Source organism: Engystomops pustulosus, unplaced genomic scaffold (assembly GCF_040894005.1).
Source record: "Engystomops pustulosus unplaced genomic scaffold, aEngPut4.maternal MAT_SCAFFOLD_140, whole genome shotgun sequence".
In the NCBI taxonomy this organism is placed as follows: Eukaryota; Metazoa; Chordata; class Amphibia; order Anura; family Leptodactylidae; genus Engystomops; species Engystomops pustulosus.
The window spans coordinates 117,863-138,844 of record NW_027285020.1 but is presented as its reverse complement, the minus strand read 5'-3'; the positions used below and the strand labels follow the sequence as shown (position 1 = coordinate 138,844).

Sequence of the window (20,982 nt, the reverse complement as noted above, 5' to 3'; positions counted from 1 at the left end):
TCTCTATGACCCCCTTGTGGTGAGGAGGGGTCCGCTCTGTGGCTGACCATCTCTATGACCCCCTTGTGGTGAGGGGGAGGGGTCCGCTCTGTGACTGACCATCTCTATGACCCCCTTGTGGTGGGGAGGGGTCCGCTCTGTGACTGACCATCTCTATGACCCCCTTGTGGTGAGGAGGGGTCCGCTCTGTGGCTGACCATCTCTATGACCCCCTTGTGGTAAAGAGGGGTCCGCTCTGTGGCTGACCATCTCTATGACCCCCTTGTGGTGGGGAGGGGTCCGCTCTGTGACTGACCATCTCTATGACCCCCTTGTGGTGAGGAGGAGGGGTCCGCTCTGTGACTGACCATCTCTATGACCCCCTTGTGGTGAGGAGGAGGGGTCCGCTCTGTGACTGACCATCTCTATGACCCCCTTGTGGTGGGGAGGGGTCCGCTCTGTGACTGACCATCTCTATGACCCCCTTGTGGTGAGGAGGAGGGGTCCGCTCTGTGACTGACCATCTCTATGACCCCCTTGTGGTGGGGAGGGGTCCGCTCTGTGACTGACCATCTCTATGACCCCTTTGTGGTGAGGAGGAGGGGTCCGCTCTGTGACTGACCATCTCTATGACCCCCTTGTGGTGAGGGGGAAGGGGTCCGCTCTGTGACTGACCATCTCTATGACCCCCTTGTGGTGAGGAGGAGGGGTCCGCTCTGTGACTGACCATCTCTATGACCCCCTTGTGGTGAGGGGGAAGGGGTCCGCTCTGTGACTGACCATCTCTATGACCCCCTTGTGGTGAGGAGGAGGGGTCCGCTCTGTGACTGACCATCTCTATGACCCCCTTGTGGTGAGGAGGAGGGGTCCGCTCTGTGACTGACCATCTCTATGACCCCCTTGTGGTGAGGAGGAGGGGTCCGCTCTGTGACTGACCATCTCTATGACCCCCTTGTGGTGAGGGGGAGGGGTCCGCTCTGTGACTGACCATCTCTATGACCCCCTTGTGGTGAGGGGGGGGGGGTCCGCTCTGTGACTGACCATCTCTATGACCCCCTTGTGGTAAAGAGGGGTCCGCTCTGTGACTGACCATCTCTATGACCCCCTTGTGGTGAGGGGGGGTCCGCTCTGTGACTGACCATCTCTATGACCCCCTTGTGGTGAGGGGGGGGGTCCGCTCTGTGACTGACCATCTCTATGACCCCCTTGTGGTGAGGGGGGGGGGGTCCGCTCTGTGACTGACCATCTCTATGACCCCCTTGTGGTGAGGGGGGGGGGGGGTCCGCTCTGTGACTGACCATCTCTATGACCCCCTTGTGGTGAGGGGGGGGGGTCCGCTCTGTGACTGACCATCTCTATGACCCCCTTGTGGTGACGGCCGGTCACATGATGCTATCGGTCGTGTATTGTACATTCAGTGCTCTGTCCATTCTCATGTTATGCTGCCACCTAGTGGTCAAAGGTTTTATTGTTTGATCATTTGCTTGCTGTATCCCATCATGCACTGCTGCCCAGTTTCTCCTCCTCTTCCTGTGACATCACTTCCTGCTTCTTCATGCTGTCCTCCATTTGTGGCTGTAGCAGACATATTCCTCCTCAGTGTGCAGTAGCACATGGCCACGCTGTGGATGAATGTCAGTGACTTCTACCATCCAGTATATGGAGACTGCAATCACAACCGATCAGGGTCTAATCCAACGTATACCTGTGGCAGAATACCCCTCCTCACATGGCGTGGCCCTTGTTCTTTATCTGCCACTTACCGTGGGCCCTTGTCCTCCAGCCTCCTCCAGCCTCCTCCTGTATCCTCCTCCTGTAGCCTCCAGCCTCCTCCTGTAGCCTCCAGCCTCCTCCTGTAGCCTCCAGCCTCCTCCTGTATCCTCCAGCCTCCTCCTGTATCCTCCTCTTGTAGCCTCCAGCCTCCTCTTGTAGCCTCCAGCCTCCTCCTGTAGCCTCCAGCCTCCTCCTGTATCCTACTAACGTGGGCAGTACTAGAGGTGATCACATGCTTAAATACTCTGCACAGCAGTGACTCCCCCTGTTCATCAGGTTTCCCGCGTGTCCTGTGCTGTCTGAGGAGGCTCCGGCCGAGGGTTCAGCGCGTCACTCCTGATGGAAACCACCATGGCTGCTTCCCCCCTACACTGCCCCCTGCACCCCCAGCCCTGCTCCTGCCTGCCCTCTGCACCCCAGCCCTGCTCCTGCCCGCCCTCTGCACCCCAGCCCTGCTCCTGCCCGCCCCGCCAGCCCTGCTCCTGCCCGCCCCGCCAGCCCTGCTCCTGCCCGCCCCGCCAGCCCTGCTCCTGCCCGCCCCGCCAGCCCTGCTCCTGCCCGCCCCGCCAGCCTCCAGCCCTGCTCCTGCCCGCCTCCAGCCCTGCTCCTGCCCGCCCCGCCAGCCTCCAGCCCTGCTCCTGCCCGCCCCGCCAGCCTCCAGCCCTGCTCCTGCCCGCCCCGCCAGCCTCCAGCCCTGCTCGCCCCGCCAGCCTCCAGCCCTGCCCGCCCCGCCAGCCTCCAGCCCCACCCCTTGTGGTGAGGGGGGGGTCCGCTCTGTGACTGACCATCTCTATGACCCCCTTGTGGAGAGGGGGAGGGGTCCGCTCTGTGACTGACCATCTCTATGACCCCCTTGTGGTGAGGAGGGGTCCGCTCTGTGACTGACCATCTCTATGACCCCCTTGTGGAGAGGGGGAGGGGTCCGCTCTGTGACTGACCATCTCTATGACCCCCTTGTGGTGGGGAGGGGTCCGCTCTGTGACTGACCATCTCTATGACCCCCTTGTGGAGAGGGGGAGGGGTCCGCTCTGTGACTGACCATCTCTATGACCCCCTTGTGGTGGGGAGGGGTCCGCTCTGTGACTGACCATCTCTATGACCCCCTTGTGGTGAGGAGGGGTCCGCTCTGTGGCTGACCATCTCTATGACCCCCTGGTGGTGAGGGGGAGGGGTCCGCTCTGTGACTGACCATCTCTATGACCCCCTTGTGGTGAGGGGGGGGGGGTCCGCTCTGTGACTGACCATCTCTATGACCCCCTTGTGGTGACGGCCGGTCACATGATGCTATCGGTCGTGTATTGTACATTCAGTGCTCTGTCCATTCTCATGTTATGCTGCCACCTAGTGGTCAAAGGTTTTATTGTTTGATCATTTGCTTGCTGTATCCCATCATGCACTGCTGCCCAGTTTCTCCTCCTCTTCCTGTGACATCACTTCCTGCTTCTTCTCGCTGTCCTCCATTTGTGGCTGTAGCAGACATATTCCTCCTCAGTGTGCAGTAGCACATGGCCACGCTGTGGATGAATGTCAGTGACTTCTACCATCCAGTATATGGAGACTGCAATCACAACCGATCAGGGTCTAATCCAACGTATACCTGTGGCAGAATACCCCTCCTCACATGGCGTGGCCCTTGTTCTTTATCTGCCACTTACCGTGGGCCCTTGTCCTCCAGCCTCCTCCTGTATCCTCCTCCTGTCCCCTCCAGCCTCCTCCTGTAGCCTCCAGCCTCCTCCTGTAGCCTCCAGCCTCCTCCTGTATCCTACTAACGTGGGCAGTACTAGAGGTGATCACATGCTTAAATACTCTGCACAGCAGTGACTCCCCCTGTTCATCAGGTTTCCCGCGTGTCCTGTGCTGTCTGAGGAGGCTCCGGCCGAGGGTTCAGCGCGTCACTCCTGATGGAAACCACCATGGCTGCTTCCCCCCTACACTGCCCCCTGCACCCCCAGTCCTGCTCCTGCCTGCCCTCTGCACCCCCAGCCCTGCTCCTGCCTGCCCTCTGCACCCCAGCCCTGCTCCTGCCTGCCCTCTGCACCCCAGCCCTGCTCCTGCCCGCCCCGCCAGCCCTGCTCCTGCCCGCCCCGCCAGCCCTGCTCCTGCCCGCCCCGCCAGCCCTGCTCCTGCCCGCCCCGCCAGCCCTGCTCCTGCCCGCCCCGCCAGCCCTGCTCCTGCCCGCCCCGCCAGCCCTGCTCCTGCCCGCCCCGCCAGCCCTGCTGCTGCCCGCCCCGCCAGCCCTGCTCCTGCCCGCCCCGCCAGCCCTGCTGCTGCCCGCCCTGCTCCTGCCCGCCCCGCCAGCCTCCAGCCCTGCTCCTGCCCGCCCCGCCAGCCCTGCTCCTGCCCGCCCCGCCAGCCCTGCTCCTGCCCGCCCCGCCAGCCCTGCTCCTGCCCGCCCCGCCAGCCTCCAGCCCTGCTCCTGCCCGCCCCGCCAGCCTCCAGCCCTGCTCCTGCCCGCCCCGCCAGCCTCCAGCCCTGCTCCTGCCCGCCCCGCCAGCCCTGCTCCTGCCCGCCCCGCCAGCCCTGCTCCTGCCCGCCCCGCCAGCCCTGCTCCTGCCCGCCCCGCCAGCCCTGCTCCTGCCCGCCCCGCCAGCCCTGCTCCTGCCCGCCCCGCCAGCCCTGCTCCTGCCCGCCCCGCCAGCCCTGCTCCTGCCCGCCCCGCCAGCCCTGCTCCTGCCCGCCCCGCCAGCCCTGCTCCTGCCCGCCCCGCCAGCCTCCAGCCCTGCTCCTGCCCGCCCCGCCAGCCTCCAGCCCTCCAGCCCTGCTCCTGCCCGCCCCGCCAGCCTCCAGCCCTGCTCCTGCCCGCCAGCCTCCAGCCCTGCTCCTGCCCGCCAGCCTCCAGCCTCCAGCCCTGCCCGCCCCGCCAGCCTCCAGCCCTGCTCCTGCCCGCCCCGCCAGCCTCCAGCCCTGCTCCTGCCCGCCCCGCCAGCCGCCAGCCCTGCTCCTGCCCGCCCCGCTCCTGCCCGCCCCGCCAGCCCCGCTCCTGCCCGCCCCGCCAGCCCTGCTCCTGCCCGCCCCGCCAGCCCTGCTCCTGCCCGCCCCGCCAGCCTCCAGCCCTGCTCCTGCCCGCCCCGCCAGCCTCCAGCCCTCCAGCCCTGCTCCTGCCCGCCCCGCCAGCCTCCAGCCCTGCTCCTGCCCGCCAGCCTCCAGCCCTGCTCCTGCCCGCCCCGCCAGCCTCCAGCCCTGCCCGCCCCGCCAGCCTCCAGCCCTGCCCGCCCCGCCAGCCTCCAGCCCTGTCCGCCCCGCCAGCCTCCAGCCCTGCCCGCCCCGCCAGCCTCCAGCCCTGCCCGCCCCGCCAGCCCTGCTCCTGCCCGCCCCGCCAGCCTCCAGCCCTGCTCCTGCCCGCCAGCCTCCAGCCCTGCTCCTGCCCGCCCCGCCAGCCTCCAGCCCTGCTCCTGCCCGCCCCTCCAGCCCTGCTCCTGCCCGCCCCGCCAGCCTCCAGCCCTGCTCCTGCCCGCCCCGCCAGCCCTGCTCCTGCCCGCCCCGCCAGCCTCCAGCCCTGCTCGCCCCGCCAGCCTCCAGCCCTGCTCGCCCCGCCAGCCTCCAGCCCTGCCCGCCCCGCCAGCCTCCAGCCCTGCCCGCCCCGCCAGCCTCCAGCCCTGCCCGCCCCGCCAGCCTCCAGCCCTGCCCGCCCCGCCAGCCTCCAGCCCTGCCCGCCCCGCCAGCCTCCCCCCCATGTAATATTACGTGTGTGTATTACATGGGGGGGATGTGTGATGTCTCCCTGTGTGGGGGGCCACTCTCTGCTCTTGTTATTGTTGCGGGGGTTCTGTGTGTTTGTTGGATCTGGACTCTGTTCTGTTGCACAATGTATTTGCTCTGTTTCGCTGCTTGTGGAGAAACTCCTGCACCCGCTGCTCATGACTGAATCATCTAATGGGGGCTCTGTGGTGTAGTGTCTGGGGGCTCTGTGGTGTAGTGTCCGGGGGGGGGGGGCCCTGTGGTGTAGTGTCTGGGGGCTCTGTGATGGGGGTGACAGTGAGGATAGTCTCTTAGCACTTGGCGGGCTCTTGCGCTTCCTCTGTTTGCGCAGCCCCAGGTTACACTCAGGTCAGTGACAACCTTCAGCCTCCATGTGACCACAGACAAACACCCGGCGGGGGCAGTATAAGAGGAGGAGGAGGGGGGCAGTATAAGAGGAGGAGGAGGGGGGCAGTATAAGAGGAGGAGGAGGGGGGCAGTATAAGAGGAGGAGGAGGGGGGCAGTATAAGAGGAGGAGGAGGGGGGCAGTATAAGAGGAGGAGGAGGGGGGCAGTATAAGAGGAGGAGGAGGGGGGCAGTATAAGGGGAGTAGGGGAGCAGTATAAGAGGAGGAGGAGGGGGGCAGTATAAGAGGAGGAGGAGGGGGGCAGTATAAGTGTCTGGGGCAGCCCCCCTGAGCCCAGTCCTGCACCATGGTTCTGCTGCTGCTGCACCTGTGGCTGCTGTCCCTGCTGTACGGGCGAGTCCACAGCCAGGAGAAGACGTAAGTATCTGCAGTACTACCTCTGCTTGCTGTGTGTGACCAGGAAATCCTTGTTGTGGGCACATTATTGTCTGTTGTTACAATGTATCAGTTTGGAGATCAGAGCAGCTCCCGGGTCGGGTGGATTGGTCACATTGTCCCCCAAACCAGGGGAAGGAGCAGGAGACTCCTGAGAACATAAATCTATCAATCATTACTGATACAATAATCCCTGCAGAATGTAACAATGGGGGCCCCATGGGGGAGGTGCCCGGGAGATACAGCAGTGTTATATCACCTTATCCTGTGCATTACCCCCCCCCCCCCCTGTATATACAGTATCAGGAGATACACCCCCCCCCCTGTATATACAGTATCAGGAGATACACCCCCCCCCCTGTATATGCAGTATCAGGAGATACATCCCCCCCCCCCTGTATATACAGTATCAGGAGATACATCCCCCCCCCCTGTATATACAGTATCAGGAGATACACCCCCCCCCCTGTATATACAGTATCAGGAGATACATCCCCCCCCCCTGTATATACAGTATCAGGAGATACACCCCCCCCCCCTGTATATACAGTATCAGGAGATACATCCCCCCCCCTGTATATACAGTATCAGGAGATACATCCGCCCCCCTGTATATACAGTATCAGGAGATACATCCCCCCCCTGTATATACAGTATCAGGAGATACATCCCCCCCCCCTGTATATACAGTATCAGGAGATACACCCCCCCCCCTGTATATGCAGTATCAGGAGATACATCCCCCCCCTGTATATACAGTATCAGGAGATACATCCCCCCCCCCCTGTATATACAGTATCAGGAGATACATCCCCCCCCCCCCGTATATACAGTATCAGGAGATACATCCCCCCCCCCCTGTATATACAGTATCAGGAGATACATCTCCCCCCCTCCCCCTGTATATACAGTATCAGGAGATACACCCCCCCCCCCTGTATATGCAGTATCAGGAGATACATCCCCCCCCCCTGTATATACAGTATCAGGAGATACACCCCCCCCCCTGTATATGCAGTATCAGGAGATACATCCCCCCCCTGTATATACAGTATCAGGAGATACATCCCCCCCCCCTCCCCCTGTATATACAGTATCAGGAGATACATCCGCCCCCCTGTATATACAGTATCAGGAGATACATCCCCACCCCCTGTATATACAGTATCAGGAGATACATCCCCACCCCCTGTATATACAGTATCAGGAGATACATCCCCACCCCCTGTATATACAGTATCAGGAGATACACCCCCCCCCCCCTGTATATGCAGTATCAGGAGATACATCCCCCCCCCCTGTATATACAGTATCAGGAGATACACCCCCCCCCCCCTGTATATACAGTATCAGGAGATACATCCCCCCCCCCTGTATATACAGTATCAGGAGATACATCCCCCCCCCCCCGTATATACAGTATCAGGAGATACATCCCCCCCCCCTGTATATACAGTATCAGGAGATACATCCCCCCCCCTGTATATACAGTATCAGGAGATACATCCCCCCCCCCCGTATATACAGTATCAGGAGATACATCTCCCCCCCTCCCCCTGTATATACTGTATCAGGAGATACATCCCCCCCCCCTCCCCCTGTATATACAGTATCAGGAGATACATCCGCCCCCCTGTATATACAGTATCAGGAGATACATCCGCCCCCCTGTATATACAGTATCAGGAGATACATCCCCCCCCCTGTATATACAGTATCAGGAGATACATCCCCCCCCCTGTATATACAGTATCAGGAGATACATCCCCCCCCCCTGTATATACAGTATCGGGAGATACATCCCCCCCCCCTGTATATACAGTATCAGGAGATACATCCCCCCCCCCCCTGTATATACAGTATCAGGAGATACACCCCCCCCCCTGTATATACAGTATCAGGAGATACACCCCCCCCCCCTGTATATACAGTATCAGGAGATACATCCCCCCCCCTGTATATACAGTATCAGGAGATACACCCCCCCCCCCTGTATATACAGTATCAGGAGATACATCCCCCCCCTGTATATACAGTATCAGGAGATACATCCCCCCCCCCTGTATATACAGTATCAGGAGATACATCCCCCCCCCCTCCCCCTGTATATACAGTATCAGGAGATACATCCGCCCCCCTGTATATACAGTATCAGGAGATACATCCGCCCCCCTGTATATACAGTATCAGGAGATACATCCCCCCCCCTGTATATACAGTATCAGGAGATACATCCCCCCCCCCCCCTGTATATACAGTATCAGGAGATACATCCCCCCCCCCTGTATATACAGTATCAGGAGATACATCCCCCCCCTGTATATACAGTATCAGGAGATACATCTCCCCCCTTCCCCCTGTATATACTGTATCAGGAGATACATCCCCCCCCCTCCCCCTGTATATACAGTATCAGGAGATACATCCCCCCCCCCCTGTATATACAGTATCAGGAGATACATCCCCCCCCCTGTATATACAGTATCAGGAGATACATCCCCCCCCCCTGTATATACAGTATCAGGAGATACATCCCCCCCCTGTATATACAGTATCAGGAGATACATCCCCACCCCCTGTATATACAGTATCAGGAGATACATCCCCCCCCTGTATATACAGTATCAGGAGATACATCCCCCCCCTGTATATACAGTATCAGGAGATACATCCCCCCCCCCTGTATATACAGTATCAGGAGATACACCCCCCCCCCTGTATATACAGTATCAGGAGATACATCCCCACCCCCTGTATATACAGTATCAGGAGATACATCCCCACCCCCTGTATATACAGTATCAGGAGATACATCCCCCCCCTGTATATACAGTATCAGGAGATACATCCCCCCCCTGTATATACAGTATCAGGAGATACATCCCCACCCCCTGTATATACAGTATCAGGAGATACACCCCCCCCCCCTGTATATACAGTATCAGGAGATACATCCCCCCCCCCTGTATATACAGTATCAGGAGATACATCCCCCCCCCCCTGTATATACAGTATCAGGAGATACACCCCCCCCCTGTATATACAGTATCAGGAGATACATCCCCCCCCCTGTATATACAGTATCAGGAGATACATCCCCACCCCCTGTATATACAGTATCAGGAGATACATCCCCCCCCCCCCCCCTGTATATACAGTATCAGGAGATACATCCCCCCCCCCTGTATATACAGTATCAGGAGATACATCCCCCCCCCCTGTATATACAGTATCAGGAGATACATCCCCCCCCTGTATATACAGTATCAGGAGATACATCCCCCCCCTGTATATACAGTATCAGGAGATACATCCCCCCCCCCTGTATATACAGTATCAGGAGATACATCCCCCCCCCCTGTATATACAGTATCATGAGATACATCCCCCCCCCCTCCCCCTGTATATACAGTATCAGGAGATACACCCCCCCCCCTGTATATACAGTATCAGGAGATACACCCCCCCCCCCCCCTGTATATACAGTATCAGGAGATACACCCCCCCCCCCTGCATATACAGTATCAGGAGATACACCCCCCCCCCCTGTATATACAGTATCAGGAGATACATCCCCCCCCTGTATATACAGTATCAGGAGATACACCCCCCCCTGTATATACAGTATCAGGAGATACATCCCCCCCCCTGTATATACAGTATCAGGAGATACATCCCCACCCCCTGTATATACAATATCAGGAGATACACCCCCCCCCCTGTATATACAGTATCAGGAGATACACCCACCCCCTGTATATACAGTATCAGGAGATACATCCCCCCCCCCCCTGTATATACAGTATCAGGAGATACATCCCCCCCCCCCCCTGTATATACAGTATCAGGAGATACATCTCCCCCCCTCCCCCTGTATATACTGTATCAGGAGATACATCCCCCCCCCTCCCCCTGTATATACAGTATCAGGAGATACATCCGCCCCCCTGTATATACAGTATCAGGAGATACATCCCCCCCCCCCTGTATATACAGTATCAGGAGATACATCCCCCCCCCTGTATATACAGTATCAGGAGATACATCCCCCCCTGTATATACAGTATCAGGAGATACACCCCCCCCCTGTATATACAGTATCAGGAGATACACCCCCCCCCCCCCTGTATATACAGTATCAGGAGATACACCCCCCCCCCCCTGTATATACAGTATCAGGAGATAAACCCCCCCCCCCTGCATATACAGTATCAGGAGATACACCCCCCCCCCCTGTATATACAGTATCAGGAGATACATCCCCCCCCCTGTATATACAGTATCAGGAGATACACCCCCCCCTGTATATACAGTATCAGGAGATACATCCCCCCCCCTGTATATACAGTATCAGGAGATACATCCCCACCCCCTGTATATACAGTATCAGGAGATACATCCCCCCCCCCTGTATATACAGTATCAGGAGATACATCCCCCCCCCTGTATATACAGTATCAGGAGATACATCCCCACCCCCTGTATATACAGTATCAGGAGATACATCCCCACCCCCTCCCCCTGTATATACAGTATCAGGAGATACATCCCCCCCCCCTGTATATACAGTATCAGGAGATACACCCCCCCCCCTGTATATACAGTATCAGGAGATACATCCCCCCCCTGTATATACAGTATCAGGAGATACATCCCCCCCCTGTATATACAGTATCAGGAGATACATCCCCACCCCCTGTATATACAGTATCAGGAGATACACCCCCCCCCCTGTATATACAGTATCAGGAGATACATCCCCACCCCCTGTATATACAGTATCAGGAGATACACCCCCCCCCCTGTATATACAGTATCAGGAGATACATCCCCCCCCCTGTATATACAGTATCAGGAGATACATCCCCCCCCCTGTATATACAGTATCAGGAGATACATCCCCCCCCCTGTATATACAGTATCAGGAGATACATCCCCCCCCCTGTATATACAGTATCAGGAGATACATCCGCCCCCCTGTATATACAGTATCAGGAGATACATCCGCCCCCCTGTATATACAGTATCAGGAGATACATCCGCCCCCCTGTATATACAGTATCAGGAGATACATCCGCCCCCCTGTATATACAGTATCAGGAGATACATCCCCCCCCCTGTATATACAGTATCAGGAGATACATCCCCCCCCCCCCCCTGTATATACAGTATCGGGAGATACATCCCCCCCCCCCCTGTATATACAGTATCAGGAGATACATCCCCCCCCCCCCCGTATATACAGTATCAGGAGATACATCCCCCCCCCCCCCCGTATATACAGTATCAGGAGATACATCCCCCCCCCCCCTGTATATACAGTATCAGGAGATACATCCCCCCCCCCCTGTATATACTGTATACACATACACGGGGTCGGTCACGTCTGTGTTGTCTTGCAGGTACCTGGTGATGGGCCCCCGGATGTGGAGGGTGGGGGCCCAGGAGCCGGTGCTGGTCCAGGGCTTCGGACATGATGAGAATATCCCCGTTAGGATTTCGCTGTTGAGTTTCCCGGATAAGAAGATACAATATTCCTCCCAACATCTGGAGCTGACGAAAGCCAACAACTTCCAGGGGATGGTGACCCTCCAGGTAAGTGCCGCCCCCGGGAAAGCTGGGTGACGACTCACAGGACTGTCACACACATGGTCACCCAGCTTTCCTACATACTGGGGCTGGTAAAGCTGGGTGACGACTCACAGGACTGTCACACACATGGTCACCCAGCTTTCCTACATACTGGGGCTGGTAAAGCTGGGTGACGACTAACAGGACTGTCACACACATGGTCACCCAGCTTTCCTACATACTGGGGCTGGTAAAGCTGGGTGACGACTCACAGGACTGTCACACACATTGTCACCCAGCTTTCCTACACATTGGAGCTGGTAAAGCTGGGTGACAATTTATCTTGTAGTTACAACCCAAGGATTTTCCTCGGAAGAACGACCCCAAGTTTGTCTTCCTGCAAGCCCAGTCCCCGTCATTCACCAAGGAGGAGCGCGTCCCCATCACCCACAACAACGGCTTCATCTTCATCCAGATCGACAAACCCGTCTACACCCCGGAGCAGTCAGGTAATACACACAGTGATGTCACAGTACAGGAGAATACACACAGTGATGTCACAGTACAGGAGAATACACACAGAGATGTCACAGTACAGGAGAATACACACAGAGATGTCACAGTACAGGGATAATACACAGTGATGTCACAGTACAGGGATAATACACACAGTGATGTCACAGTACAGGGATAATACACACAGTGATGTCACAGTACAGGGGTAATACACACAGTGATGTCACAGTACAGGGATAATACACAGTGATGTCACAGTACAGGGATAATACACACAGTGATGTCACAGTACAGGGATAATACACACAGTGATGTCACAGTACAGGGGATAATACACACAGTGATGTCACAGTACAGGGGATAATACACACAGTGATGTCACAGTACAGAGATAATACACACAGTGATGTCACAGTACAGGAGAATACACACAGAGATGTCACAGTACAGGGATAATACACAGTGATGTCACAGTACAGGGATAATACACACAGTGATGTCACAGTACAGGGATAATACACACAGAGATGTCACAGTACAGGGATAATACACAGTGATGTCACACTACAGGGAGAATACACACAGTGATGTCACACTACAGGGAGAATACACACAGTGATGTCACAGCACAGGGAGAATACACACAGTGATGTCACAGCACAGGGAGAATACACACAGTGATGTCACAGTACAGGGATAATACACAGTGATGTCACAGTACAGGGATAATACACACAGTGATGTCACAGTACAGGGATAATACACACAGTGATGTCACAGTACAGGGGATAATACACACAGTGATGTCACAGTACAGGGATAATACACACAGCGATGTCACAGTACAGAGATAATACACACAGTGATGTCACAGTACAGGGGATAATACACACAGTGATGTCACACTACAGGGAGAATACACACAGTGATGTCACAGTACAGAGATAATACACACAGTGATGTCACAGTACAGGGATAATACACACAGTGATGTCACACTACAGGGAGAATACACACAGTGATGTCACAGCACAGGGAGAATACACACAGTGATGTCACAGCACAGGGAGAATACACACAGTGATGTCACAGCACAGGGAGAATACACACAGTGATGTCACAGTCGTGCTGCTATGTCCTCCTTGCAGTCTCTCCGGTGTTTTGCTCTCATCTCATTTTCTTGTTTTCTCAGTGAAGATCCGGATTTACTCCATGGATGAGGAGCTGCGCCCGGCGCGGAGAGCGGTCACCCTCACCTTCAAGGTGATCTGCACCCAGTGCTGCAGCATGAGATACAGACAGCGGGGGCGGGGGAAGGTCGCAGAGTATTTTGGGGTCTCTTATTCTTGGGGCCCCACTGGATGACAATCTCCATGTCTCACCTCTAGGACCCAGAAGAGGTGAAGATGGACGTCATCACGCAGAAGGACGCCACCGGAATCATCTCCTTCCCGGACTTCAAGATTCCGGCTAACCCCAAGTAAGAGAGCCCCCCACCCCCCTGCAAGAGGTGCCGCCCCCCCCCCCCCGCAGGAAGGCCCCCCCAGCAGGAGGTGCAACCCCCCCCCCCCAGCAGGAGGTGCCCCCCTTTAAGAGCTTTTCTCTATTTCTATTGGTCGATGGAGGAGGCTGATCTGTTACTTGATTTTCGCCCTCAGGTTTGGGAAGTGGAGGATTGAGGCGACGTACGACAAAGATTACTCCACATCTACAGCGGCGACATTTGAAGTGAAAGAATACGGTAATTCCACTGCGCAATGTATATACACTGACTGCAGGGGGCGACACTGAAAGCATCACAATGTCTTCTCTTCCAGTGCTGCCCAGATTCTACGTCACCATAGACCCCAAGGAGAACTTCATCTCTTATAAGACATTCAGCCAACTCAGCATCAAAGTAAAGGCAAAGTAAGTCACCACTAGGGGGAGCTCACTACATACACATTATACACCACCACTAGGAGGAGATCACTACATACAGATTATACACCACCACTAGGGGGAGCTCACTACATACACATTATACACCACCACTAGGGGGAGATCACTACATACACATTATACACCACCACTAGGAGGAGATCACTACATACACATTATACACCACCACTAGGAGGAGATCACTACATACACATTATACACCACCACTAGGGGGAGATCACTACATACACATTATACACCACCACTAGGAGGAGATCACTACATACACATTATACACCACCACTAGGGGGAGATCACTACATACAGATTATACACCACCACCAGGGGGAGATCACTACATACACATTATACACCACCACTAGGAGGAGATCACTACATACACATTATACACCACCACTAGGAGGAGATCACTACATACACATTATACACCACCACTAGGGGGAGATCACTACATACACATTATACACCACCACTAGGGGGAGATCACTACATACAGATTATACACCACCACTAGGGGGAGATCACTACATACACATTATACACCACCACTAGGAGGAGATCACTACATACACATTATACACCACCACTAGGGGGAGATCACTACATACACATTATACACCACCACTAGGGGGAGATCACTACATACACATTATACACCACCACTAGGAGGAGATCACTACATACAGATTATACACCACCACTAGGGGGAGATCACTACATACACATTATACACCACCACTAGGGGGAGATCACTACATACACATTATACACCACCACTAGGAGGAGATCACTACATACACATTATACACCACCACTAGGAGGGGATCACTACATACACATTATACACCACCACTAGGAGGAGATCACTACATACACATTATACACCACCACTAGGAGGAGATCACTACATACACATTATACACCACCACTAGGAGGAGATCACTACATACACATTATACACCACCACTAGGGGGAGATCACTACATACACATTATACACCACCACTAGGAGGAGATCACTACATACACATTATACACCACCACTAGGAGGAGCTCACTACATACACATTATACACCACCACTAGGAGGAGCTCACTACATACACATTATACACCACCACTAGGAGGAGATCACTACATACACATTATACACCACCACTAGGAGGAGCTCACTACATACACATTATACACCACCACTAGGAGGAGATCACTACATACACATTATACACCACCACTAGGGGGAGATCACTACATACACATTATACACCACCACTAGGGGGAGATCACTACATACACATTATACACCACCACTAGGGGGAGATCACTACATACACATTATACACCACCACTAGGAGGAGATCACTACATACACATTATACACCACCACTAGGAGGAGATCACTACATACACATTATACACCACCACTAGGAGGAGATCACTACATACACATTATACACCACCACTAGGAGGAGATCACTACATACACATTATACACCACCACTAGGGGGAGCTCACTACATACACATTATACACCACCACTAGGAGGAGATCACTACATACACATTATACACCACCACTAGGAGGAGATCACTACATACACATTATACACCACCACTAGGAGGAGATCACTACATACACATTATACACCACCACTAGGAGGAGATCACTACATACACATTATACACCACCACTAGGAGGAGATCACTACATACACATTATACACCACCACTAGGGGGAGATCACTACATACAGATTATACACCACCACTAGGGGGAGATCACTACATACACATTATACACCACCACTAGGGGGAGATCACTACATACACATTATACACCACCACTAGGGGGAGATCACTACATACACATTATACACCACCACTAGGAGGAGATCACTACATACACATTATACACCACCACTAGGAGGAGATCACTACATACACATTATACACCACCACTATGGGGAGCTCACTACATACAGATTATACACCACCACTAGGAGGAGATCACTACATACACATTATACACCACCACTAGGGGGAGATCACTACATACACATTATACACCACCACTAGGGGGAGATCACTACATACAGATTATACACCACCACTAGGAGGAGATCACTACATACACATTATACACCACCACTAGGGGGAGATCACTACATACACATTATACACCACCACTAGGAGGAGATCACTACATACACATAGATTATACATCACCACTAGGAGGAGATCACTACATACACATTATACACCACCACTAGGAGGAGATCACTACATACACATTATACACCACCACTAGGAGGAGATCACTACATACACATTATACACCACCACTAGGAGGAGATCACTCCATACAGATTATACACCACCACTAGGGGGAGATCACTACATACACATTATACACCACCACTAGGAGGAGATCACTACATACACATTATACACCACCACTAGGAGGAGATCACTACATACACATTATACACCACCACTAGGAGGAGATCACTACATACACATTATACACCACCACTAGGAGGAGATCACTACATACACATTATACACCACCACTAGGAGGAGATCACTACATACACATTATACACCACCACTAGGAGGAGATCACTCCATACAGATTATACACCACCACTAGGGGGAGATCACTACATACACATTATACACCACCACTAGGAGGAGATCACTACATACACATTATACACCACCACTAAGGGGAGCTCACTACATACAGATTATACACCACCACTAGGGGGAGATCACTACATACAGATTATACACCACCACTAGGGGGAGATCACTACATACACATTATACACCACCACTAGGGGGAGATCACTACATACACATTATACACCACCACTAGGAGGAGATCACTACATACACATTATACACCACCACTAGGGGGGAGATCACTACATACAGATTATACACCACCACTAGGAGGAGATCACTACATACACATTATACACCACCACTAGGGGGAGATCACTACATACACATTATACACCACCACTAGGGGGAGATCACTACATACACATTATACACCACCACTAGGGGGAGATCACTACATACACATTATACATCACCACTAGGAGGAGATCACTACATACAGATTATACATCACCACTAGGAGGAGATCACTACATACACATTATACACCACCACTAGGGGGAGATCACTACATACACATTATACACCACCACTAGGAGGAGATCACTACATACACATTATACACCACCACTATGGGGAGCTCACTACATACACATTATACACCACCACTAGGAGGAGATCACTACATACACATTATACACCACCACTAGGAGGAGATCACTCCATACAGATTATACACCACCACTAGGGGGAGATCACTACATACACATTATACACCACCACTAGGAGGAGATCACTACATACACATTATACACCACCACTAAGGGGAGCTCACTACATACAGATTATACACCACCACTAGGGGGAGATCACTACATACAGATTATACACCACCACTAGGGGGAGATCACTACATTCACATTATACACCACCACTAGGGGGAGATCACTACATACAGATTATACACCACCACTAGGAGGAGATCACTACATACACATTATACACCACCACTAGGGGGAGATCACTACATACAGATTATACACCACCACTAGGAGGAGATCACTACATACACATTATACACCACCACTAGGGGGAGATCACTACATACACATTATACACCACCACTAGGGGGAGATCACTACATACACATTATACACCACCACTAGGAGGAGATCACTACATACACATTATACACCACCACTAGGGGGAGATCACTACATACAGATTATACACCACCACTAGGAGGAGATCACTACATACACATTATACACCACCACTAGGGGGAGATCACTACATACACATTATACACCACCACTAGGAGGAGATCACTACATACACATTATACACCACCACTAGGAGGAGATCACTACATACACATTATACACCACCACTAGGAGGAGATCACTACATACACATTATACACCACCACTAGGGGAGATCACTACATACACATTATACACCACCACTAAGGGGAGATCACTACATACACATTATACACCACCACTAGGAGGAGATCACTACATACAGATTATACAGCACCACTAGGGGGAGATCACTACATACAGATTATACACCACCACTAGGAGGAGCTCACTACATACACATTATACACCACCACTAGCGGGAGATCACTACATACAGATTATACACCACCACTAGGGGGAGATCACTACATACACATTATACACCACCACTAGGGGGAGATCACTACATACAGATTATACACCACCACTAGGAGGAGATCACTACATACACATTATACACCACCACTAGGAGGAGATCACTACATACAGATTATACAGCCACCACTAGGGGGAGATCACTACATACACATTATACACCACCACTAGGGGGAGATCACTACATACAGATTATACACCACCACTAGGGGGAGATCACTACATACACATTATACACCACCACTAGGGGGAGATCACTACATACAGATTATACACCACCACTAGGAGGAGCTCACTACATACACATTATACACCACCACTAGGAGGAGATCACTACATACACATTATACACCACCACTAGGAGGAGATCACTACATACACATTATACACCACCACTAGGAGGAGATCACTACATACACATTATACACCACCACTAGGAGGAGATCACTACATACAGATTATACACCACCACTAGGAGGAGATCACTACATACACATTATACACCACCACTAGGGGGAGATCACTACATACACATTATACACCACCACTAGGGGGAGATCACTACATACAGATTATACACCACCACTAGGGGGAGATCACTACATACACATTATACACCACCACTAGGGGGAGATCACTACATACACATTATACACCACCACTAGGGGGAGATCACTACATACAGATTATACACCACCACTAGGAGGAGCTCACTACATACAGATTATACACCACCACTAGGAGGAGATCACTACATACACATTATACACCACCACTAGGGGGAGATCACTACATACAGATTATACACCACCACTAGGGGGAGATCACTACATACACATTATACACCACCACTAGGGGGAGATCACTACATACACATTATACACCACCACTAGGGGGAGATCATTACATACACATTATACACCACCACTAGGAGGAGATCACTACATACACATTATACACCACCACTAGGGGGAGATCACTACATACAGATTATACACCACCACTAGGGGGAGATCACTACATACAGATTATACACCACCACTAGGAGGAGATCACTACATACACATTATACACCACCACTAGGAGGAGATCACTACATACACATTATACACCACCACTAGGGGGAGATCACTACATACACATTATACAGATTCTCTGGGTATCAGGGATCCCTGTCCTCGTTGCTCCGGGTGTCATTACTGATCAGGACATTAGATAATATTGGGGAGATCCTTCTCAGCAGTTTGGGGCAGTCAGTGCCGCTGTCAGTCACATACGATACAGTAAATGTCTCATGAAATTCGTTCCGATGTTTCCAGGTATTATTATGGAAAAAACGTGGATCAGGCGAAAGTCTTTATCCGTTATGGATTGATAGAAGATGGAAAGCGAAAGATGATGGCAAAATCCATCGCTGTGCAGACGGTGAGAGTCGTCCTAGTGTCCCCCATCACATCCTCGCCCTCGTGCTGTGTCTGGCTCGCCCTCGTGCTGTGTCTGGCTCGCCCTCGTGCTGTGTCTGGCTCGCCCTCGTGCTGTGTCTGGCTCGCCCTCGTGCTGTGTCTGGCTCGCCCTCGTGCTGTGTCTGGCTCGCCCTCGTGCTGTGTCTGGCTCGCCCTCGTGCTGTGTCTGGCTCGCCCTCGTGCTGTGTCTGGCTCGCCCTCGTGCTGTGTCTGGCTCGCCCTCGTGCTGTGTCTGGCTCGCCCTCGTGCTGTGTCTGGCTCGCCCTCGTGCTGTGTCTGGCTCGCCCTCGTGCTGTGTCTGGCTCGCCCTCGTGCTGTGTCTGGCCCGCCCTCGTGCTGTGTCTGGCTCGCCCTCGTGTTGCTCCTCCTTAGTCTTCCTCCCTTTTGCAGATGATTAATGGAGAAGCAGAGTTCCTCTTTAACAGTCAGCAGGCGGTGCAGGAGCTTGGATATACAGAACTGGAAGAACTAGACGGGACCTTCCTGTACATCACCACCACCGTGGAGGAGACGGCAGGTAACTAGGTCCAGTCTTGGAGTTCTGTTGTGATACACGGGGACCACCAGTCATCATGTAACTGTCCCTGAGCAAAACTGCAGTAATGTAAACCCTGCCAAACCTCTGAAGAATTAGGGGGTAGAAAGAAGAGAGCACCCAGGACATACACTACAGGAGATGTGATATAACACAGGCTGTGTATGAGTGTAGAGAGGAGAGCACCCAGGACATACACTACAGGAGATGTGATATAGCACAGGCTGTGTATGAGTGTAGGGAGAGAGGAGAGCACCCAGGACATACACTACAGGAGATGTGATATAACACAGGCTGTGTATGAGTGTAGAGAGAGGAGAGCACCCAGGACATACACTACAGGAGATGTGATATAACACAGGCTGTGTATGAGTGTAGAGAGAGAGGAGAGCACCCAGGACATACACTACAGGAGATGTGATA

The 20,982-nt window shown here is 53.2% G+C and overlaps 1 protein-coding gene across 1 annotated transcript in view; it reads left to right on the top strand.

The window, feature by feature from the left end:
- Positions 1-6,061: 6,061 nt before the first annotated feature.
- Positions 6,062-20,982, top strand: part of LOC140108505 (complement C5-like) — a gene marked incomplete at its 3' end in the record, with an annotated part of 131,552 nt that continues 116,631 nt past the window's right edge. The window contains exons 1-9 of the mRNA XM_072131768.1: positions 6,062-6,215; positions 11,636-11,828; positions 12,154-12,313; positions 13,513-13,583; positions 13,709-13,800; positions 13,979-14,061; positions 14,138-14,228; positions 19,881-19,986; positions 20,415-20,541. Coding sequence (XP_071987869.1) covers positions 6,145-6,215; positions 11,636-11,828; positions 12,154-12,313; positions 13,513-13,583; positions 13,709-13,800; positions 13,979-14,061; positions 14,138-14,228; positions 19,881-19,986; positions 20,415-20,541 — 994 coding nt within the window. The remainder of the gene's footprint in view (positions 6,216-11,635; positions 11,829-12,153; positions 12,314-13,512; positions 13,584-13,708; positions 13,801-13,978; positions 14,062-14,137; positions 14,229-19,880; positions 19,987-20,414; positions 20,542-20,982) is intronic.